Here is a 26,417-nt window from a genome sequence, read left to right as displayed (position 1 = left end):
TGTATTCTCTACTATTACATTACTCACTCCAGTCTTATAACCCTCTTCTATTCAATGACTCACTCCAGTCTTATAACCCTCTTCTATTCAATTACTCACTCCAGTCTTATAACCCTCTTCTATTCAATTACTCACTCCAGGCTTATTACCTTTTACTATTCCATTTCTTAATCCAGTGTTAGAACTCTCTACTTTTCTCTATACTTAGTTCAGTCTTAGTATTCTTTTCTATTCCATCAATCACACCAGCCTGACTATTCCATTATCTTGTACAATTCCAATAATGAAATTTTAACAATTCCAATTCTCTCTTCAGGAATATCTACTACACTGTTTTATTCTAGACTTACCACATTCAGCTACCCTACTACCCATGCCAGGCTTATACTCTTCTATTGCAACTTTGCCATGTTACCCATTACTCTTTCAGCATTCGCTCTGAAGCTCCGACTCTCTACTTTACTGTGATCATTACTTTGTACTGTTCTGGGACAAAACACAGGCCCTTACTCTTCCATCATTCAGTAACTGTAGATAACCACCATGACAACCCCAGTAAGGTTTAAGGTATATCCTTATCTAGACCCAGATCAATTGACTCTAACCACAGACACAAGCTGTATAATAACCTGTTCGGTGTTTGCAGCAACATCCAGGTTAGGGCATGAAGAGAGTTTTGACAGCGGGTCAATGTATGATTGAGTGCAATGCAGTAGTGTCAGTACAGTCGCGGTGTGTGGTTCTTGCAGTACATGCCTGATAGTGGCTGGTCCTGGAATAGCAGAGAGCGGTCTGATTAGGCTCAGTAATTACTTGTCAGTGTTGGTGTAGCAGAGGATGCCTCGTTAGGGTTAGCAGTGAGAAGATGCTGTGTGAGAATGTGTGCATCTTTACAGTTGCTGGAAGAGACAGAGGGATGGAGTGAAGAGGGAGGGAGGTAGAAAGAGGGGGGAAAGGAGTGAAAGTGGGAGGGGGGGGAGTGAGACACAGACACAGTATCCTCACAGCCAGACACACGCTGCTTGCTTTGTGTCGGGGGGTGGGTGGGTGACGGACCCTTCTAGGGATGACCTGTGGTGTGTAGTCCCCCCCATTTTCCTAACTAACCACAGGAGACTGCAGGAGAGAAGACAGGAGGAGAGAGAGGAGGTAGGATGCTCACATATAGGTGTGTTGGGAGGGGCAGGTTGTAACGCATTTGCTGGGTCTAAACATTATTTGCACTGTGTGGGTGTGTAAAAGTGATCAGCTTGTGTGCATAGTGTCATGGTCATTTCTGTTGTATGTGTTGTGTGTGGGGGGACAGCACCTAGGTGAATCGTGCATCTCTCGGCTATGCATGGTGATATTGGGGTGTGGGGACTAGGAGTGCTGGAGCAGGATCACACATTATATATGGTGTATACTGGTAGGGGAGGAGGGAGGGCTGGGAAAATAGCTGCTTACTGTACAATACGCTGCATCAGCGCAGATCCACACACAGGACCTAGGCACACAGGGTCCCTGACACATGGGCATGCTATGTGTGTGTGTAAGTGTGTGGGACAGACAGCTCACAAGCGCTTCATCCCATTCATCCCACATCCAGGTTAATAGCCGCCCGTCCCCTGTGTCTTCATCCCACTGTCTCACCACCAGCTCTCTGCATCGCATCTACTGTACATACACATGTAATGGGTCCAGGGGCTGCACAGCGCAGAATGTGTGCAGTGCGTGTGTAGCCTGTGTGTGCTCAGCATCTGTCTGGTGTGTGTTACTCATCCTGTGTGTGGGCTCTGTGTTACTTTGTGTACAGTGTGTTCTGGGTTTCTGTAGGGGTGTGATGGGTGTTGTGCGGGATTGAGTGTGTGTGATTGTGTAGAGCGCGGTACTGGTTTGTATGTGTGTTGAATGTGAGAGCAATGGGAACACAGCCTGTGATGTTGTGTAGTGCAGGGTCAGTGTGTGTGCATGTGTGTGTGCCTGTGTGTGTGTGTGCGTATGTATATAGATAAATAAATCAGATGGAAGAAGGCGCTCAGCGACTCCATAAATCAAGCAAAGTGTATTATAGCATACCTCCCAACATGACCCTCTCCAGGAGGACACATCGCTCTGTTTCTGGACTTCCCTCTTAATGTATGATTACTATTACCTGTGTGAAAGCACCTTTCTTACCTATTTACCTGTTTAAAACAGGTGACTGCAATTATAGATTAAGAGGGAAGTCCAGAAACAGAACAAAGTGTCCCTCCTGGAGAGGGTCATGTTGGGAGGTATGTTATAGTCACACGTTTGGGTGTGTGTGTGTTTGTTTGTTTCAGCCTCCTGCATCTGAATATCTGGAGTGTGTGTGTGTGTGTGTATATATATATATATATATATATATATATATATATATATATATATATATATATATATATAATTTATTTATTTATATGTGTGTGTACAGTGTGTTGTGTGACTGGTGTCCATCCTGATGACAGCTGCTGTGATTGTATCTACCTGGTAACTATCATCTGTGTTATACAATGTTTCTTCCTTCCCGTATACCAGCGCATGTACAGCAATGAGTACACTGCATGCAATGTAATATGATGTAATAGGAAGAGTTATAGTAATTAATACCCAGGGTTGCCTACTGACCCTCTCCATGAGGGACTTCCATTACCTGGGCTTCCCTGGTAATGTAGGATTGCCATCACCTGTGGGGAAACACCTTTCTTATCAGTTACCCAGCTCCCCACAGGTGCTGGCAATCCTACATTACCAGGGAAGTCCAGGAACAGAGCATTGTGTCCCTGAAGGAGAGGGTCAGGTAGTCAGCCCTGTAAGGTGGTGTAATGTTATGGAGGGAATTTGTGAATGAATTGATGGGTTTTTACACCAGATCTGAAGCGCCCCTGATATTCTGTAATCATGCCCAGGTGATTCCACCTATCTTACTGGGTTAGTAATTATGTCACCTGTTTCCACAGACAGAAAACATCTTGAAAACATGCCCTGCTGTAGGTAGTTACAGACTGGAGTTGATATTACAGGAGTTATAAGGAGAAATAGGAGTTAAGGTGCCCATACATGTACCGGTTCTGCATTGCATCGCACGCACAACGACGCTATTTTAGCAAAAAAGGTAGCGGGTAATCGGTACGTGTATGGGCACCTTTATAGAGGTGTGACATGTACATTAATGGGGATATATAGGGAGTAGATAGGTAGATGATTAGTTGGAGATATAAAGAGGGGACATAACATTATCTTAGGAGTTATAGGGAGGGTATACATAACTGATTAGAGGATATATAGACAAGACATATATATATACAATTTTATATATACAGTTTTTGCATTGTTTATGTACTAAAACCAGTTTAAATTATTGTGCAGTCTCCGAGTGCTGCTGCTTCCAGTCTCTATATATAGATATATCATATATATCAGGGTTGCCTACCTGACTGAATAACAATATATATTATAATGCCCATCACTCACATAACACAATACCTGGACAACTCACAGCAGCGTCATTGCTGCACCATATTACCATATACCGCACGGCACTCCGTTCAATAATTACACAGGCAATGACTTGTGCGGCAATGTTTAGGTATATATTACTGTCTTCAGGGTACACTTATCCTGATGACAGTAATACGTTATGTTATAGGGAGGGGATATATGATCACTGGGAGGAGTTATAGGGGGGGGGGGGCTATATGATCACTGGGAGGAGTTATAGGGAGGGGCTATATGATCACTGGGAGGAGTTATAGGGAGGGGATATATGATCACTGGGAGGAGTTATAGGGAGGGGATATATGATCATTGGGAGGAGTTATAGGGAGGGGATATATGATCACTGGGAGGAGTACTAGGGAGGGGCTATATGATTACTAGGAGGAGTTATAGGGGGGGATATATGATCACTGGGAGGAGTTATAGGGAGGGGCTATATGATTACTAGGAGGAGTTATAGGGGGGGATATATGATCACTGGGAGGAGTTACAGGGAGGAGATATATGATCACTGGGAGGAGTTATAGGGAGCGGATATATGATCACTAGGAGGAGTTATAGGGGGGGAATATGATCGCTGGGAGGAGTTATAGGGAGCTAATATATGATCACTGGGAGGAGTTATAAGGAGGAGGTATATGATCACTGGAAGGATTTATAGGGGGGGATATATGATCACTGGGAGGAGTTATAGGGAGTGGATATATGATCACTGGGAGGAGATAGAGGGAGGGGATATATGATTACTAGGAGGAGTTATAGGGAGGGGCTATATGATCACTGGGAGGAGTTATAGAGAGGGGATATATGATCACTGGGAGGAGTTATAGGGAGGGGCTATATGATCACTGGGAGGAGTTATAGAGAGGGGATATATGATCACTGGGAGGAGTTATACAGAGGGGATATATGATCACTGGGAGGAGTTATAGGGTGCAGATATATGATCACTGGGAGGAGTTATAGGGTGCAGATATATGATCACTGGGAGGAGTTATAGCGAGGGGATATATGATCACTAGGAGGAGTTATAGGGAGGGGGTATATGATCACTGGGAGGACTTATAGGGAGGGGATATATGATCACTGGGAGGACTTATAGGGAGGGGATATATGATCACTGGGAGGAGTTATACAGAGGGGAAATATGATCACTAGGAGGAGTTATAGGGAGGGGATATATGATCCCTAGGAGGAGTTATAGGGAGGGGATATATGATCACTGGGAGGAGTTATACAGAGGGGATATATGATCACTTGGAGGAGTTATTGGGGGGATATATGATCACTGGGAGGAGTTATAGGGAGGGGCTGTATGATCACTGGGAGGAGTTATAGGGAGGAGATATATGATCACTGGAAGGAGTTATAGGGGGGATATATGATTACAGGGAGGAGTTATAGGGAGGAGATATATGATCACATAGAGGAGTTATAGGGAGGGGATATATGATTACTAGGAGGAGTTATAGGGAAGGGATATATGATCACATAGAGGAGTTATAGGGAGGGGATATATGATCACTGGGAGGAGGTATAAGGAGGGGATATATGATCACTGGGAGGAGTTATAGGGAAGGGATATATGATTACTAGGAGGAGTTATAGGGAGGGGGATATATGATCACTGGGAGGAGTTATAGGAGGAGTTATAGGGAGGGGATATATGATCACATAGAGGAGTTATAGGGAGGGGATATATGATGACTGGGAGGAGGTATAAGGAGGCGATATATGATCACTGGGAGGAGTTATAGGGAAGGGATATATGATTACTAGGAGGAGTTATAGGGAAGGGATATATGATCACTAAGATGAGTTATAGGGAGGGGATATATGATTACTAGGAGGAGTTATAGGGAGGGGATATATGATCACTGGGAGGAGTTATAGGAGGAGTTATAGGGAGGGGATATATGATCACTGGGAGGAGTTATAGGGAGAGAGTATTTGATCACTGGGAGGAGTTATAGGGAGGAGATATATGATCATTAGGAGGAGTTATAGGGAGGGGATATATGATCATTAGGAGGAGTTATAGGGAGGGGATATATGATCACTAGGAGGAGTTATAGGGAGGGGATATATGATCACTGGGAGGAGTTATAGGGAGGGAAAATATGATCCCTGGGAGGAGTTATAGGGAGGAGATATATGATCATTAGGAGGAGTTATAGGGAGGGGATATATGATCACTAGGAGGAGTTATAGGGAGGGGATATATGATCACTGGGAGGAGTTATAGGGAGGGGATATATGATCACTGGGAGGAGTTATAGGGAGGGAAAATATGATCCCTGGGAGGAGTTATAGGGAGGGGATATATGATCACTGGGAGGAGTTATAGGAGGAGTTATAGGGAGGGGATAAATGATCACTGGGAGGAGTTATAGGGAGAGAGTATTTGATCACTGGGAGGAGTTATAGGAAGGTGATATATGATCACTGGGAGGAGTTATAGGGGGGAATATATGATCACTGGGAGGACTTATAGGGAGGGGATATATGATCACTGGGAGGAGTTATACAGAGGGGATATATGATCACTAGGATGAGTTATAGGGAGGGGATATATGATCACTAGGAGGAGTTATAGGGGGGATATATGATCACTGGGAGGAGTTATAGGGAGGGGCTATATGATCACTGGGAGGAGTTATAGGGAGGAGATATATGATCACTGGAAGGAGTTATAGGGGGGGATATATGATTACAGGGAGGAGTTATAGGGAGGAGAAATATGATCACATAGAGGAGTTATAGGGAGGGGATATATGATTACTAGGAGGAGTTATAGGGAGGGGATATATGATCACATAGAGGAGTTATAGGGAGGGGATATATGATCACTGGGAGCAGGTATAAGGAGGGGATATATGATCACTGGGAGGAGTTATAGGGAAGGGATATATGATTACTAGGAGGAGTTATAGGGAGGGGATATATGATCACTAAGAGGAGTTATAGGGAGGGGATATATGATTACTAGGAGGAGTTATAGGAGGAGTTATAGGGAGGGGATATATGATCACTTGTAGGAGTTATAGGGAGAGAGTATTTGATCACTGGGAGGAGTTATAGGAAGGTGATATATGATCACTGGGAGGAGTTATAGGGAGGAGATATATGATCATTAGGAGGAGTTATAGGGAGGGGATATATGATCACTGGGAGCAGTTATAGGGATCGGATATATGATCACTAGGAGGAGTTATAGGGAGGGGATATATGATCACTGGGAGGAGTTATAGGGAGGGAAAATATGATCCCTGGGAGGAGTTATAGGGAGGGGATATATGATCACTGGGATGAGTTATAGGAGAAGATATAGGGAGGGGATATATGATCACTGGGAGGAGTTATAGGGAGAGAGTATTTGATCACTGGGAGGAGTTATAGGGAGGGGATATATGATCACTGGGAGGAGTTATAGGGAGGGGCTATATGATCACTTGGAGGAGTTATAGGGGGATATATGATCACTGGGAGGAGTTATAGGGAGGGGCTATATGATCACTGGGAGGAGTTATAGGGAGGAGATATATGATCACTGGAAGGAGTTATAGGGGGGGATATATGATTACAGGGAGGAGTTATAGGGAGGGGATATATGATTACTAGGAGGAGTTATAGGGAAGGGATATATGATCACTAAGATGAGTTATAGGGAGGGGATATATGATTACTAGGAGGAGTTATAGGGAGGGGATATATGATCACTGGGAGGAGTTATAGGAGGAGTTATAGGGAGGGGATATATGATCACTGTGAGGAGTTATAGGGTGAGAGTATTTGATCACTGGGAGGAGTTATAGGAAGGTGATATATGATCACTGGGAGGAGTTATATGGAGGAGATATATGATCATTAGGAGGAGTTATAGGGAGGGGATATATGATCACTGGGAGGAGTTATAGGGATCGGATATATGATCACTAGGAGGAGTTATAGGGAGGTAAAATATGATCCCTGGGAAGAGTTATAGGGAGGGGATATATGATCACTGGGAGGAGTTATAGGAGGAGTTAAAGGGAGGGGATATATGATCACTGGGAGGAGTTATAGGGAGAGAGTATTTGATCACTGGGAGGAGTTATAGGGAGGGGATATATGATCACTGGGAGGAGTTATAGGGAGGGGCTATATGATCACTTGGAGGAGTTATAGGGGGATATATGATCACTGGGAGGAGTTATAGGGAGGGGCTATATGATCACTGGGAGGAGTTATAGGGAGGAGATATATGATCACTGGAAGGAGTTATAGGGGGGGATATATGATTACAGGGAGGAGTTATAGGGAGGAGATATATGATCACATAGAGGAGTTATAGGGAGGGGATATATGATTACTAGGAGGAGTTATAGGGAGGGGATATATGATCACATAGAGGAGTTATAGGGAGGGGATATATGATTACTAGGAGGAGTTATAGGGAAGGGATATATGATCACTAAGAGGAGTTATAGGGAGGGGATATATGATTACTAGGAGGAGTTATAGGAAGGGGATATATGATCACTGGGAGGAGTTATAGGAGGAGTTATAGGGAGGGGATATATGATCACTGGGAGGAGTCATAGGGAGAGAGTATTTGATCACTGGGAGGAGTTATAGGAAGGTGATATATGATCACTGGGAGGAGCTATAGGGAGGAGATATATGATCATTAGGAGGAGTTATAGGGAGGGGATATATGATCACTGGGAGGAGTTATAGGGATCGGATATATGATCACTAGGAGGAGTTATAGGGAGGGGATATATGATCACTGGGAGGAGTTATAGGGAGGGAAAATATGATCCCTGGGAGGAGTTATAGGGAGGGGGTATATGATCACTAGGTTTAGTTATCATGAAAGCATTTATAAGAACACTGGGAGGAGTTATAGGGAGTAGATATATGATTATTAGGAGGAGTTATAGGAAGGTGATATATGATCACTGGGAAGAGTTATAGGGAGGAGATAAATGATCACTGGGAGGAGATATAGGGAGGAGATAAATGATCACTGGGAGGAGTTATATGGAGGAGATATATGATCACTGGGAGGAGTTATAGGGAGGCGATATATTATCACTGGGAGGAGTTATAGGGAGGGGATATATGATCACTGGGAGGAGTTCTAGCTATAGAAGATTAGAGTTCATAGATATATGGTAGAAATGTATATTATATAAATATTATATAGGAGGGATATAAGAAATTATAGGATCAATTAGAGGAAGGGGTTATATAAAGTAATAAGAGGAGTTATAGTCAGTGAATATATAAGTAGAAGAATTAGTTATTGAAGACTTCAACAATGCTTTGGGGGTACTTGAACTACAATCTTACAGATTCAATTAACATTATGAGATTAATAACTATTTTATGTGCACGAACATGCCCTGCTTATAATTTATTTTATTTCTTCACCCATTTTAGAATCAAGCTCTTGCTTTCCTTCTTGGGGTTTCTCACCTGAGCCCATTACCCATAATCCATTTCTTCCTTCCCCTCCAATTTGCTCCACTGGCTCCTACACCCATGGCAACACCTCCTGCAGATACGGGGCCTCCCCCTGAGGTCCAAACTTCTCCAGAGCCCACAGACCCGGTTTGTACTACAACCGTGGTGGTGGTTGAGGAGCCGGAAGCTGCACAGGAAGCTACTGGATCAGAGGTTGAGCCATCTGTTACCTTCCAATCAAAATCCTCATCTTTGAATGACCTGACGGCTCAACCAGCTGCCAATGGAGGACCCCGGGCCCCTAGCTTGACCGGCTCAGAAGGACGGCTTGCTCAGGCAGCGTCTAATTCTCCCAGGCCAAGCCTGTGTCGACAAGGGTCTACAACCACAGCCAGTGCCGTTGAGGCAGAAAAGCCAAAAGACTATCTCATCATTGCCATCTTGTCTTGCTTCTGCCCCATGTGGCCAGTCAACATTGTTGGCTTCGTGTATTCCATCATGGTAAGTAGGAAGTCCATTTTCTATTCAATATCCCTACTCCATCTGTTTTAGACACCTGGACATCAATTAAGGTTTCCACCAGCTCTGTCTACTGTCCTTATATTACCATGATGTTGTTGCTTTATGTCACCTGTCTTTGCTTTGCTGCAGAACCATTTGCCTTCTCCCATTGGGCATAGTGACTGGGGGTAGAGATATTTTGGTACTTGTTTCCTAGCACGGCACCCACGATATTAAGTTGTATGACATCGAATCGCATGCCATATGCCCGCATGCGATATGATGCGATTTTTAATTGTATAAGCACCCTAATGGATGCTTACAATGTTAAATGCACCCCCACTATCAACGCCAACCCGAAGCGTCCTCCGACCTTTTCATACCCCCACTATCCACGTTGGTGTGTAGTTGATGTTATATAGTGTGGCGAGCGCAGCGAGCCACCGAGCCCAAAGCGTGGCGAGCGGACGCATATTACTTTACATGTATTCCTCGTCTGCTCGCCACGCTTCGGGCTCGGTGGCTTGCTGCGCTCGCAACACTATATGAAGTCATCTCCACGCCGTCGTGGATAGTGGGGGTATGAAAAGGTCGGCGGACGCATACCACCGCCCCTCGCGGGCTCGCCACGCTTTGGGTTGGCGTTGATAGTGGCGGTGGCGTTGGGGGTGCTTTTAACATAGTAAGCACCCATTACGGTGCTTATACAATTAATTATCTTATAGGGGGGATTTTTACATTGAAAACACCCATTAGGGTGCTTATACAATTTTAAATCTTATACCATTGTATATGGCATACAATGGGATGGTATACAACATGGGTCCTCAAACTGCAGCCCTCCATATGTTGTGAAACTACAAATCCCAACATGCCTTGCCACAGTTTTGCTATAAGGGAGTGTTAAAACTGTGGCAAGGCATGCTGGGATTTGTAGTTTCACAATATCTGGAGGGCCGCAGTTTGAGGACCCATGGTATACAATTTAAAATTGTATAATTGTCGGCTGCCATTGCATAACATCGCATCGCATCGCATACCATCGTACGCCTTATGGTCTGCGATGCAATAAGCGCCGTGCTAGGAAACAAGTACCGATATTTTGGATTGAGCGGAAGGGCATGTCTTCGAGAAAGCGGTGGTGGGGATGAAATTAAGGAGATGGGATGAATGAGGCAAGGGGAGTGTGAAAGGGGTGATGTAATGAATAACAGGTCATAGGAGTGATAGCCATGGGGATTATATATATGAATAATAAGAACATTTATGCACAATTTGGCTCAATATCAATATAAATATCACAACACATACAGGACTCACATTATGGGGGTTATTCAGGGACAGAATAACGCATGGCGTATGCGCACGTGCAAGGTCATTTCTGTGCATACGACCCAAGGTTGCGGCCAGGGGGCATGGGGCGGTGGCGGATAGTTGCGCTTATGAGATGCACAACGCTTCATGGGTATTCCGATATAAACGTTGGGCGTTTCCATGTAGTCGGGCTGTGGCATCGGTGCCGGGGGCGGGCAGTTGACATCACAGGATGTCAGCTGCCCGCCCTCTTCCTCCCGAGGGTGCACCCAAATCAACGTGACCTGAGAGTCACTAAGATATGTGTGCACCTTCCACATCGGGTGGGGTTTGGTGGACTTGCAAGGCTGCGAATTTGGAGCCTTGCGAATAAACCAGAATAACCCCCATGGTCCATGTTTACCCCAGTTCTGTGTAAGCACTGTAGTTTGGAAGGTGGGTATATGACTACTATAACCTCTAGGACAAAGCATCGCATTTGACCCCTAATTTAATTAACTTTAACTTCCCAATTTATCTCCCAGCAATGTTAGGTAGGAGGTCTCCATACCAGGCTTGTTAACGCTCAACAGTGAGGAGACATCTGGGCTACATTTATATGAAGAGACTGTAGAGGGAGTGTTGTGGGAGACGGGAATAAATAGAGTGAGCTGATAATGTAGATAGATCGTTTGAGAGTAATAGTGGGAGAGGCATCTGGGGGATTAATTGGGAAATATAAGGGACGGAGAGGACAGAAATACGAGAGTAGGAGTAAGCGGTGGCAGAGTAAGGGCTAGACATTGTATTAGAGAAAGAAAATGATATGTAGAGATGATGTTACCGAGGATGGCGGAGACATAGAAAACACTGGGTGTCCACGAGAGTCTGGAAATTGGGGTGGATATGTTTGGAGATGCAGAGAAATGGTTTCAGAAGAAGGTATCATAAAGTGAGGTGGGGATATAAAGAAATGGTTTGAGAAAAAGGTAATATAGGACTGAGGTGAGGATGAGCCTAATTCAAGATGCATCGCTAATTAGAGAATTTGCTAATTATTCGATTATCAATGACTGTGCATGCGTACCATATGAATTGTGCATGCGTGAGGTGATTTAGGTACAAAAAAGAGTATGGATTGTTAATGCAATGGAGCTACAGTTTGTTTGATAGGGAGCCGACTTTTGGGGGGGTGGAAACCTGATGTTTTTTGGGTGGGTCAGATAGAACGCAGACGTGCCCAGGCATTTTAAGGATGGGTCTGTGACATCAGTGCTGGCCTCATTCTGCCTGTCTCAGTCACAGATCAGTGGCAGCCTCAGACCTACTCAATGCACAGACGGCAAAGTTCTGGGATTGTGTACGGATCTGCGAGTAGGTAGCAGTTAGCAAGCCATTTGCAATTCATTTGCAAACGTTTCACGGTGTTTTCTCTTTCTGTCTCAGCGACAGCTATCTACGCGTCAACTTCTCAAATTAACAATCTATGCTAATTAGAGAAACTTATATGAAGGTAATATAGTGAGAGGATATAGACATATAGGGTGGAATGTAATTCCACCTGTGCAGGATGCTGGATGAACTCAGACATTTTATTTTTAAAGGAGCAATCACTTACAAGTCAAAACCATGACTGCCCCTTTAAAAAAAAATGTCCACGTTTGTCCGGCATCCCACACTGCCACCGAACTCGGGTGCCATTAAATTTAGCCCATAGTTTGAGAAGAAGGTAATATAGAGATAGGTGGGGTTGTAGAGAGATGGTTTGAATAGAATGTAGTAGAGAGGGATGTTGGGTTATAGACAGATGGTTTGAGAAGAAGGTAATATAGATGATTTGTGAAGAAGGTAATATATATGTTTGAGAAGAAGGTAATATAGATGGTTTAAGAAGAAGGTAATATAGATGGTTTGAGAAGAAGGTCATATAGATGGTTTGAGAAGAAGGTAATATAGATGGTTTAAGACGAAGGTCATATAGATGGTTTGAGAAGAAGGTCATATAGATGGTTTAAGAAGAAGGTAATATAGATGGTTTGAGAAGAAGGTCATATAGATGGTTTGAGAAGAAGGTCATATAGATGGTTTGAGAAGAAGGTCATATAGATGGTTTGAGAAGAAGGTCATATAGATGGTTTGAGAAGAAGGTCATATAGAGTGAGGTTGGCATATAGAGAAATGGTTTGAGATAAAGATAATATACTGTAGAGTTTTGTGGAGATGTAAAGGGTTTTTTTACATGAAGGAAGAATGATTGAATGTATGATGGAGGAATAGTGGGACAAGGTATAGTGGAGTAAGTGTGAGTGAAGTAATGAAGGAAGAATGGGAGAAGGGATGTTGGAGGAAGACTGGGAAAAGGGATAATTTATTAGGTATAATAATGATGGAGGAAGAGGAGAAGGGATAATGGAGGATGAGGAGAAGGGATAATGGAGGAAGAGTGGAAGATGGGATAATGGAGTAGGTGTAAGTGAAGAAGGGATGTTGGAGGGAGAGGAGAAGGGATAATGGAGGAAGAGTAGGAGAAGGTATAATGGAGGAAGAGTGGAAGAAGGGATGATGGAGGGAGAGGAGAAGGGATAATGCATGAAGAATGGGAGAAGGGATGATGGAGGAAAAGTTTGAGAAGGATGATGTGAGTAAAGGGATGATGGAGGAAATGTAAATGAAAGTACGGCAGTAGATCATGAATGAAGGAATGATGGAGAACGTACAAGTGATGACAGGGAACATGTTTGGAGACCACAAGAGAACAGGGGCTGAGTAAAGAGCATGGCCCTGACATTTCCCACATTTCTCCCACAATGCCGTGCCATCTGCAGCCTCTCACTTATACAAGTTTCTTCCTTTCCTTATTTCCTTAGTCGCGTAACAGCCTTCAACAGGGTGATGTGGATGGGGCCCTCAGGCTGGGGCGTGTGGCCAAGCTCTTAAGCATTGTGGCGCTGGTGGGTGGAATCCTGATCATCACAGTGTCCTGTGTCATCAATTTTGGAAGTAAGTGACAGAAAACATAACCCAATAAATGTTACTGTATCAAATAATTACACCTGCGAATATTTTAAAAAGTGATGACCACACCTGTGCATCTGCTGAGTGACCTGGAACATGTGCCCACTTTGAGGTCCTAAGGACTAAATTTAAGAATCTATAATTAAGATAGATAGATAGATAGATAATGATAGATAGAGACAGACAGACAGATAGGTAGATAAATATATTTATTGTGATATGAATACATAATAAGGTTGTATCAGTTGATGTATAGATTGATAGGTAGATATTAGATAGATAGATAAAAAAATTGATAGATATGAGAGATGTTAGATAGATACATAAATAGATAGAATATAGATTGAATATAAAATTGATAGCTACATATGAAATATATAGGTAGATAGACAGATAGATAGATAAGATAAATAGATAAATATGAGAGAGATAGATTTTAGATAGATACATAAATAGATATAAGATAGATAGATAAATATGAAAGAGATAGATAGATTGATAGGTAGATAGATAGATAGACAGATTGATAGGTAGATATGAAATAGATAATAGATAGATAGATAGATAGATAGAAGACAGACAGAAAGATTCAGATAGAGACGGAAATAAGATACACAGACTGACAGACATACATAAAGGTGGATATAAGATATATATAGATAGATGGATAAATTGATATGTACATAGATAGAAAAAAATGCAGTAGATGGTTAGATATGAGAGAGATTTTAGATAGATACATAAATAGATATAAGATAGCTTAATATGTAGATATTAGATCAGGGCTGGGCAACACCGACCCTCCAGATGTTGATGAACTACACATCCCAGCATGCCTTGCATCAGTTTTAGCATGGCCACATAGCAAAACTAATGCAAAGCATCATGGGATGTGTAGTTCACTAACATCTGGAGGGCCGGTGTTGCCCAGCCCTGTATTAGATAGATAGATAGATAGATAGATAGATAGATAGATAGATAGAAGATAGATTGTTAGGTAGATTTGAGATACATAGATTATTAAGATGTGAGATAGATAGACAGATAGATATGAGATAGATAGATAAGTAGATAGATATGAGATTGATTGAGATAGATAGATATGAGATAGATAGATAGATAGATAGATAGATATGAGATACACAGATGGATAGTCAGAGACAGGCGGACAGGCTGAGATAGATAGATAGACAGACAGATAGATAGATATACAGATAACATGGATAGATAGATAGATAGATAGATATGAGATTGAGATAGATAGTAATATATGAGATAAGCACACACACACACACACACACACACACACACACACACCCACACACACACACTTCGTTTTGCTTTAGATTCGATGTTAGATTCGATTTTCTATTAGATCTGGCATTAGATTTTCCCATTCAATTTGGCATTAGATCTGTACTTTCGCATTAGATATCGATTTCGATATCGAATTCGATTTACATTCATGATACATTGTACACATTCACTTTACTGGATCGAATTTGATATTTCCTTGGCTGCACAGTCTATTTTTCTTTTCGATTTTGAGAAAACGGGAGCGCGCATCAAACCAAATGCAGATCAAAAATGTCCTGAAAACCATTATATGTGGATTCGATTTTGCTTCTATAAGCAAAATCGAATCGAAAACAGGGAAAAATCGAAGCGTGTATACACAGCTATACACAGATGGATAGTCAGAGACAGGCAGACAGGCTGATATAGATAGATAGATAGATAGTTAGATAGATAGATATATACAAAGACATATAGAAAAATAGATAAATAACATGGATACATAGACAGATACATACACAGATAACATGGATACATAGAGAGATACATAGATAGATAACATGGATACATAGACAGATACATACATAGATAAACTGGATACATAGACAGATTGATACATAGATAACCTGGATAGGGATGCAGTTAAAATCCTGGCGGTCGGGATCCCGGCGTTCAGAATCCCGACACTTTCTCCCTCCTGGGGTGTCCACGACACCCCTGGAGGGAGAATAAATTAGTGTGCCGAGCGTAGCGAGGCACCGGGCCCGCTGCGTGGCGAGCGCAGCGAGCCCGCAATGGGGGGCGATCCACGTCCCCCCCTTTGTCGGGATTTCGGCAGTCGGGATTCCGGCGTCGGGATTTTGAACGCCGGGATCCCGACCGCCGGGATTTCATACTGCTTCCCCTGGATACATAGACCGATAGATACATAGATAACCTGGATACATAGACAGATAGATACATAGATAACCTGGATACATAAACAGATACATACATACATAGATAACCTGGATACAGAGACAGATAGATACATACATATATAACATGAATCACAGACAGACAGATAGATAGATAGATAGATAGATAGATAGATAGATAGATAGATAGACAGACAGATAGACAACATGGATACATAGACAGATAGATACATAGATAACATGGATACATAGACAGATAGATACATAGATAACATGGATACATAGACAGATACATACATAGATAAAATGGATACATAGACAGATACATAGATAACTTGGATACATAGAGAGATAGATACAGAGATAACCTGGATACATAGACAGATACATACATAGATAACCTGGATACATAGACAGACAGATACATAGATAACCTGGATACATAGACAGATAGATACATAGATAACCTGGATACATGGACAGATAGATACATAGAAAACCTGGATACATGGACAGATATATACATAGAAAACCTGGATACATAAACAGATACATACATACATACATACATACATACATACATACATAGATAACCTGGATACATAGACAGATAGATACATACATATATAACATGAATCACAGATAGATAGATAGATAGATAGATAGATAGATAGATAGACAGATAGACAACATGGATACATAGACAGATAGATACATAGATAACATGGATACATAGACAGATACATACATAGATAACCTGGATACATAGACAGATAGATACATAGATAACCTGGATACATAAACAGATACATACATACATACATAGATAACCTGGATACATAGACAGATAGATACATACATATATAACATGAATTACAGATAGATAGACAGATAGACAACATGGATACATAGACAGATAGATACATAGATAACCTGGATACATAGACAGATAGATACATAGATAACCTGGATACATAGACAGATACATACATAGATAACCTGGATACATAGACAGATACATACATACATACATACATACATACATACATACATACATACATAGATAACCTGGATACATAGACAGATACATACATAGATAACCTGGATACATAGACAGATAGATAACCTGGATACATAGACAGATACATAGATAACATGGATACATAGACAGATACATACATAGATAAAATGGATACATAGACAGATACATAGATGACTTGGATACATAGAGAGATAGATACAGAGATAACCTGGATACATAGACAGATAGATACATAGATAACCTGGACACATGGACAGATAGATACATAGAAAACCTGGATACATGGACAGATAGATACATAGAAAACCTGGATACATAAACAGATACATACATACATACATACATAGATAACCTGGATACATAGACAGATAGATACATACATATATAACATGAATCACAGACAGATAGATAGATAGATAGATAGATAGACAGACAGATAGACAGATAGACAACATGGATACATAGACAGATAGATACATACATAGATAACATGGATACATAGACAGATACATACATAGATAACCTGGATACATAGACAGATAGATACATAGATAACCTGGATACATAAACAGATACATACATACATACATAACCTGGATACATAGACAGATAGATAGATACATACATATATATATATAACATGAATCACAGACAGATAGATAGATAGATACATAGATAACCTGGATACATAGACAGATACATACATAGATAACCTGGGTACATAGACAGATAGATACATAGATAACCTGGATACATAGACAGATACATACATAGATAACCTGGATACATAGACAGATACATACATAGATAACCTGGATACATAGACAGATACATACATAGATAACCTGGATACATAGACAGATATATACATACATAGATAACCTGGATACATAGACAGATAGATACATAGATAACCTGGATACATAGACAGATAGATACATACATAGATAACCTGGATACATAGACAGATACATACATAGATAACCTGGATACATAGACAGATATATACATACATAGATAACCTGGATACATAGACAGATAGATACATAGATAACCTGGATACATAGACAGATAGATACATGGATAACCTGGATACATAGACAGATGCATAGATAACCTGGATACATAGACAGATACATAGATAACCTGGATACATAGACAGATAGATACATAGATAACCTGGATACATAGACAGATACATAGATAAGCTGGATACATAGACAGATACATAGATAAGCTGGATACATAGACAGATACATAGATAACCTGGATACATAGACAGATACATACATAGATAACCTGGATACATAGACAGATACATACATAGATAACCTGGATACATAGACAGATACATACATAGATAACCTGGATACATAGACAGATATATACATACATAGATAACCTGGATACATAGACAGATAGATACATAGATAACCTGGATACATAGACAGATAGATACATAGATAACCTGGATACATAGACAGATACATACATAGATAACCTGGATACATAGACAGATAGATACATAGATAACCTGGATACATAGACAGATAGATACATAGATAACCTGGATACATAGACAGATAGATACATGGATAACCTGGATACATAGACAGATGCATAGATAACCTGGATACATAGACAGATACATAGATAACCTGGATACATAGACAGATAGATACATAGATAACCTGGATACATAGACAGATACATAGATAAGCTGGATACATAGACAGATACATAGATAAGCTGGATACATAGACAGATACATAGATAACCTGGATACATAGACAGATACATAGATACCATGGATACATAGACAGATACATAGATAACCTGGATACATAGACAGATACATAGATAACCTGGATACATAGACAGATACATAGATACCATGGATACATAGACAGATACATAGATAACCTGGATACATAGACAGATACATAGATAACCTGGATACATAGACAGATACATAGATAACCTGGATACATAGACAGATACATAGATAACCTGGATACATAGACAGATACATAGATAACCTGGATACATAGACAGATACATAGATAACCTGGATACATAGACAGATACATAGATAACCTGGATACATAGACAGATAGCTAGCGCTCCCTTTGTGCCTGCCACCTGCCCATCGGAGCGAGGCACGAGGTTGGCTGCAGGTGACAGGAAGCACTGAGGTGTGAGAGATGAAGCGTCAGACTCAGCACCTCTGCTCCGGTTATAACTTTCCCCATTAGCCTCTGTCTCCTCCCATACATCCTCCTGTGCTCTCTCCTCAGTAAATCTCCCACCTTCTCTGACTTACCCGCTTCCCTAACTGCTGCCAGCGGGAGGGTGACTTCCAACAGAGATCTGTGATAGATACTTATGGGGTTATTCCGACCTGATCTCTGTGCTGTGAATCCGCAGGCTGACTGCGCATGTGTACAGCCTGTAGTGCGCAGGCACAAGACCATCCACCCATCAAATTCAGAGTCTTTTTTAATTACTAGCCGTATGCAAAGAAGAAGGAATTTGGGGGGTGGTAAACAGCCATTTTCTGGGCTTGATAGGTACATATGAAATAGATAGATACATAGATAGATAGATATATTGATAGGTAGATATAAGATAGATAGATAGATAGATAGATAAAAGATATATTGATAGGTAGATATAAGATAGATAGATATAAGATATATTGATAGGTAGATACAAGATAGATAGATAGCTAGAGAGATAGATAGATAGATAGATAGATAGATAGATAGATAGATAGATAGAGAGATAGGTAGATATATGATAGATAGCGAGATAGATAGATAGATAGGTAGATATGAGATAGAGAGAGATAAATAGATAGATAGATAGATAGATATGCGATAGAGAGATAGAAGATAGATTGATAGGTAGATAAGAGATAGATAGCGAGATAGATAGATTTATAGGTAGATATGAGATAGAGAGATAGAAGATAGATTAATAGGTATATATGAGCTAGATAGATAGCGAGATATATTGATAGGTAGATATGAGATAGATAGATATGCGATAGAGAGATAGTAGATAGATAGATACATAAATAGATATTAGATATATAAAAATGAGAGATAGATTGATAGGTAGATATATGATAGATAGCGAGATAGATAGAGAGATAGAGAGATATATAGAGAGATAGATAGATTGATAGGTAGATATGAGATAGATAGCGAGATAGATAGCTAGAGAGATAGATTGATAGGTAGATATGAGATAGATAGCGAGATAGATAGATAGAGAGATAGATTGATAGGTAGATATGAGATAGATAGCGAGATAGATAGATAGAGAGATAGATTGATAGGTAGATATGAGATAGATAGCGAGATAGATAGATTGATAGGTAGATTGATAGGTAGATATGAGATAGATAGTTAGAGAGATAGATTGATAGGTAGATATATGATAGATAGCGAGATAGATAGAGAGATAGATAGATAGGTAGATATGAGATAGATAGATATGCGATAGAGAGATAGTAGATAGATAGATACATAAATAGATATTAGATATATAAAAATGAGAGATAGATTGATAGGTAGATATATGATAGATAGCGAGATAGATAGAGAGATAGAGAGATATATAGAGAGATAGATAGATTGATAGGTAGATATGAGATAGATAGCGAGATAGACAGCTAGAGAGATAGATTGATAGGTAGATATGAGATAGATAGCGAGATAGATAGATAGAGAGATAGATTGATAGGTAGATATGAGATAGATAGCGAGATAGATAGATAGAGAGATAGATAGATAGGTAGATATGAGATAGATAGATAGCGAGATAGATAGATAGAGAGATAGATTGATAGGTAGATATGAAATAGATAGATAGATAGCGAGATAGATAGATAGAGAGATAGATTGATAGGTAGATATGAGATAGATAGCGAGATAGATAGCTAGAGAGATAGATTGATTGATAGGTAGATATGAGATAGATAGCGAGATAGATAGAGAGATAGATAGATAGGTAGATATGAGATAGATAGTTAGAGAGATAGATTGATAGGTAGATATATGATAGATAGCGAGATAGATAGAGAGATAGATAGATAGGTAGATATGAGATAGATAGATAGGTAGATAGATAGAGAGATAGATAGGTAGATATGAGATAGATAGATAGCGAGATAGATAGAGAGATAGATAGATAGAGAGATAGATAGATAGATAGGTAGATATGAGATAGATAGATAGCGAGATAGAGAGATAGATAGGTAGATATGAGATAGATAGATAGCGAGATAGATAGATAGAGAGATAGATTGATAGGTAGATATGAGATAGATAGATAGCGAGATAGATAGATAGAGAGATAGATTGATAGGTAGATATGAGATAGATAGAGAGATAGATTGATAGATAGGTAGATATGAGAGAGATAGATAGAGAGATAGATAGAGAGATAGGTAGATATGAGATAGATAGATATGCTATAGAGAGATAGAAGATAGAATAATAGGTAGATATGAGATAGATAGCAAGATAGAGAGATAGATTGATAGGTAGATACGAGATAAATAGATAGAGAGATAGATAGATTGATAGGTAGATATGAGATAGATACATAGATAGATAGATATGCAATAGAAGGATAGAAGATAGATTAATAGGTAGATATGAGATAGATAGATAGATAGATAGATAGATAGATAGATAGATAGGTAGATATGAGATAGAATAATAGGTAGATATGAGATAGAGAGATAGATATATAGATAGATTGATAGATAGAGAGATAGATATACACAGAATCTGTATTAACAAAACAAAAAAAGACAGCATAAACATTGCAGAAAATGTATAACAAGGATTATATGTATACAGATACAGTACATATGTATATATATATATATATATATATATATATATATATATATATATATATATGAATGAATACCTTTTCAATGCGCTGCAAAATGTGTGGGCTGCAACACTAGAAGTCCCCCCTGTTAGTGGGGGAAAAGAGAGAAATGTGTAGAATGTTGTATAGAGTGCGCCCCTATACGATACCTCCACCACCAGATATTAGTGACTATAATAATCACATACAATTATCACAATCAAAAAAATGTAATAAAAATATATAAAAAACACGATGATAAAACTTTTTCGTTGGTTGAAGCAATTGAGTCAGAATCTCAAGGAGAAACACACCCAATGCGTTTCGTCATAGCGACTTCTTCAGGGGTAAAGTTCCATAAGGGGGTAAAAAGTGGATACATTTATATTCAATTCCACTGTAGGTGTATCACCTTCTGATTAATATGAACTCATGGGACTCATTCAGTGAACCTTCATATGGCATCAATTTCATGAAAAAGTTGCTTTAATAATTGGCTGGTCTGGAAGGATAGCAATTAGTTGGCCTTCCACAGATAAGCCTCTGTTAAGATTTTGGCAGGTGAAACTGTGTCTGACACATAGATAGAAGACAGATTGATAGGTAGATACGAGAGAGAGAGAGAGAGATAGATAGATAGATAGATAGATTGATAGGTAGATATGAGATAGATAGATAGAGAGAGAGAAGACAGATTGATAGGTAGATATGAAATCGATCGATAGATAGAAGACAGATTGATAGATAGATAGATTGATAGATAGAAAGATAGATCGATAGGTAGATATGAGATAGATAGAAGACAGATTGATAGGTAGATACGAGAGAGATAGATAGATAGATAGATTGATTGATAGGTAGAATATAGACAGATTCAGATAGAGACGGAAATAAGATACACAGACTGACAGACATACATAAAGGTAGATATAAGATATATATATAGATAGATGGATAAATTGATATGTACATACTGTAGATAGAAAAAAAATGCAGTAGATGGTTAGATATGAGATGGATAGATAAATAGATATACTGTATACAATAGATAGATAAATTGTTAGGTAGATATGAGATTGAATGATAGATAGATAGATACAAAGACAGATACATAGATAGATAACATGGATACATAAACATATAGATAGATACATATATAGATAACCATGATACATAGACAGATAGATACATAGATAACATGGATCACATAGGAAGTAGTGCGGTACTTCTGTAGTTTCACGGCGCCAGCATGGCGCCGTGCTACTTCCGGGTTCTACGCTCGCCACGAAATATGTCAAAAAAAGTAAGTTAAATCCATGCCAACATGGATAGTTCATACCCCCACTATCCATGTTGGCATGAAGTTGATTTTAAATAGAGTGGGGAGCGTAGCGAGCCACCGAGCCCGCAGCGTGGGCGAGCGAAGCGAGCCCCGCAAGGGGACTCAGACGCATACTGGCGCCGTAAAACTACAGAAGTACCAGTAGTGCTAGGTCTATAGGGTAACTATGACAGGTAATGAGAGTTCGGCACATAGGACGTAGTGCCAGGTCTATAGGGTAACTATGACAGGTAATGAGAGTTCGGCACATAGGACGTAGTGCCAGGTCTATAGGGTAACTATGACAGGTAATGAGAGTTCGGCACATAGGACGTAGTGCCAGGTCTATAGGGTAACTATGACAGGTAATGAGAGTTCGGCACATAGGAAGTAGTGCCAGGTCTATAGGGTAACAATGACAGGTAATGAGAGTTCGGCACATAGGACGTAGTGCCAGGTCTATAGGGTAACTATGACAGGTAATGAGAGTTCGGCACATAGGACGTAGTGCCAGGTCTATAGGGTAACTATGACAGGTAATGAGAGTTCAGCACATAGGAAGTAGTGCCAGGTCTATAGGGTAACTATGACAGGTAATGAGAGTTCGGCACATAGGACGTAGTGCCAGGTCTATAGGGTAACTATGACAGGTAATCAGAGTTCGGCACATAGGACGTAGTGCCAGGTCTATAGGGTAACTATGACAGGTAATGAGAGTTCGGCACATAGGACGTAGTGCCAGGTCTATAGGGTAACTATGACAGGTAATGAGAGTTCGGCACATAGGACGTAGTGCCAGGTCTATAGGGTAACTATGACAGGTAATGAGAGTTCAGCACATAGGAAGTAGTGCCAGGTCTATAGGGTAACTATGACAGGTAATGAGAGTTCGGCACATAGGACGTAGTGCCAGGTCTATAGGGTAACTATGACAGGTAATCAGAGTTCGGCACATAGGACGTAGTGCCAGGTCTATAGGGTAACTATGACAGGTAATGAGAGTTCGGCACATAGGACGTAGTGCCAGGTCTATAGGGTCACAATGACAGGTAATGAGAGTTCAGCACATAGGACGTAGTGCCAGGTCTATAGGGTAACTATGACAGGTAATGAGAGTTCGGCACATGGGTAGTAGTGCCAGGTTTATAGTGTAACTATGACAGGTAATGAGAGTTCGGCACATAGGACGTAGTGCAAGGTCTATAGGGTAACTATGACAGGTAATGAGAGTTCGGCACATAGGAAGTAGTGCCAGATCTATAGGGTAACTATGACAGGTAATGAGAGTTCGGCACATAGGAAGTAGTGCCAGGTCTATAGGGTAACTATGACAGGTAATGAGAGTTCGGCACATAGGAAGTAGTGCCAGGTCTATAGGGTAACTATGACAGGTAATGAGAGTTCGGCACATAGGACGTAGTGCCAGGTCTATAGGGTAACTATGACAGGTAATGAGAGTTCGGCACATAGGACGTAGTGCCAGGTCTATAGGGTAACTATGACAGGTAATGAGAGTTCGGCACATAGGACGTAGTGCCAGGTCTATAGGGTAACTATGACAGGTAATGAGAGTTCGGCACATAGGACGTAGTGCCAGGTCTATAGGGTAACTATGACAGGTAATGAGAGTTCGGCACATAGGAAGTAGTGCCAGGTCTATAGGGTAACTATGACAGGTAATGAGAGTTCGGCACATAGGACGTAGTGCCAGGTCTATAGGGTAACTATGACAGGTAATGAGAGTTCGGCACATAGGACGTAGTGCCAGGTCTATAGGGTCACAGTGACAGGTAATGAGAGTTCGGCACATAGGACGTAGTGCCAGGTCTATAGGGTAACTATGACAGGTAATGAGAGTTCGGCACATAGGAAGTAGTGCCAGGTCTATAGGGTAACTATGACAGGTAATGAGAGTTCGGCACATAGGACGTAGTGCAGGGTCTATAGGGTAACTATGACAGGTAATGAGAGTTCGGCACATAGGACGTAGTGCCAGGTCTATAGGGTAACTATGACAGGTAATGAGAGTTCGGCACATAGGAAGTAGTGCCAGGTCTATAGGGTAACTATGACAGGTAATGAGAGTTCGGCACATAGGACGTAGTGCCAGGTCTATAGGGTAACTATGACAGGTAATCAGAGTTCGGCACATAGGACGTAGTGCCAGGTCTATAGGGTAACTATGACAGGTAATGAGAGTTCGGCACATAGGACGTAGTGCCAGGTCTATAGGGTAACTATGACAGGTAATGAGAGTTCGGCACATAGGACGTAGTGCCAGGTCTATAGGGTAACAATGACAGGTAATGAGAGTTCGGCACATAGGACGTAGTGCCAGGTCTATAGGGTAACTATGACAGGTAATGAGAGTTCGGCACATAGGACGTAGTGCCAGGTCTATAGGGTCACAATGACAGGTAATGAGAGTTCAGCACATAGGACGTAGTGCCAGGTCTATAGGGTAACTATGACAGGTAATGAGAGTTCGGCACATAGGACGTAGTGCCAGGTCTATAGGGTAACTATGACAGGTAATGAGAGTTCGGCACATAGGACGTAGTGCCAGGTCTATAGGGTCACAGTGACAGGTAATGAGAGTTCGGCACATAGGAAGTAGTGCCAGGTCTATAGGGTCACAGTGACAGGTAATGAGAGTTCGACACATAGGAATTAGTGCCAGGTCTATAGGGTCACAGTGACAGGTAATGAGAGTTCGGCACATGGGAAGTAGTGCCAGGTCTATAGGGTAACTATGACAGGTAATGAGAGTTCGGCACATAGGAAGTAGTGCCAGGTCTATAGGGTCACAGTGACAGGTAATGATAGTTCGGCACAGGCTGCGTCATGTCTATGTCTCTCTTTAATGACGGCTTTCCTACTATTCTCTTGCAGTCTTGTGAATTAGTGATGACAAAGACCCCTCTTCGGACATCACAGGACAAGGGGACCCCCCAATTCTACAGAGAACCCTTCACATTCCCACCGAGACACCAGCCAGCAACCTGGGAGAGAGAGAGAGCGAGAGAGAGAGAGAGAGAGAGAGAATGCCAGAAGTGAGAGTGAATGAGAGTGTGACTGTGTACGTGTGTGCCTTTGTCATAGACTGAGTGAGTCTGAGTGTCTCCTCATGCCATTTCTTATATAAAAACAAGAATAAAGCCTGTACTGCTAATAATGACAGGAAATAAAAGCACAT

At 40.8% G+C, this 26,417-nt stretch overlaps 2 protein-coding genes across 2 annotated transcripts in view; one reads left to right on the top strand and one right to left on the bottom strand.

Moving 5' to 3' along the window:
- Nucleotides 1-26,417, bottom strand: part of PAGR1 (PAXIP1 associated glutamate rich protein 1) — a 153,662-nt gene that overhangs the window by 93,093 nt on the left and 34,152 nt on the right. The window lies entirely within an intron of this gene.
- On the top strand, nt 986-26,417 carry PRRT2 (proline rich transmembrane protein 2). The gene is made up of 4 exons (XM_083152412.1): nt 986-1,149; nt 8,923-9,447; nt 13,608-13,740; nt 26,114-26,417. Exons 2-4 carry the CDS (start codon nt 9,025-9,027, stop codon nt 26,119-26,121), a joined length of 564 nt encoding a protein of 187 aa, XP_083008538.1. The 5' UTR covers nt 986-1,149; nt 8,923-9,024; the 3' UTR covers nt 26,122-26,417.

Source organism: Crinia signifera, chromosome 7 (genome assembly GCF_055691185.1).
Source record: "Crinia signifera chromosome 7, ASM5569118v1, whole genome shotgun sequence".
NCBI classification, from domain to species: domain Eukaryota; kingdom Metazoa; phylum Chordata; class Amphibia; order Anura; family Myobatrachidae; genus Crinia; species Crinia signifera.
The sequence above is the reverse complement of the archived record's forward strand: the minus strand, read 5'-3'. Positions and strand labels throughout refer to the sequence as shown.

Excerpts from the sequence above, each read along its gene's own strand:
- PRRT2 (XM_083152412.1), top strand. The coding sequence starts at position 9,025 with ATGGCAACACCTCCTGCAGATACGGGGCCTCCCCCTGAGGTCCAAACT. Across the intron at positions 9,448-13,607 it reads GCTTCGTGTATTCCATCATG|TCGCGTAACAGCCTTCAACA; the intron begins GTAAGTAGGAAG and ends TTATTTCCTTAG.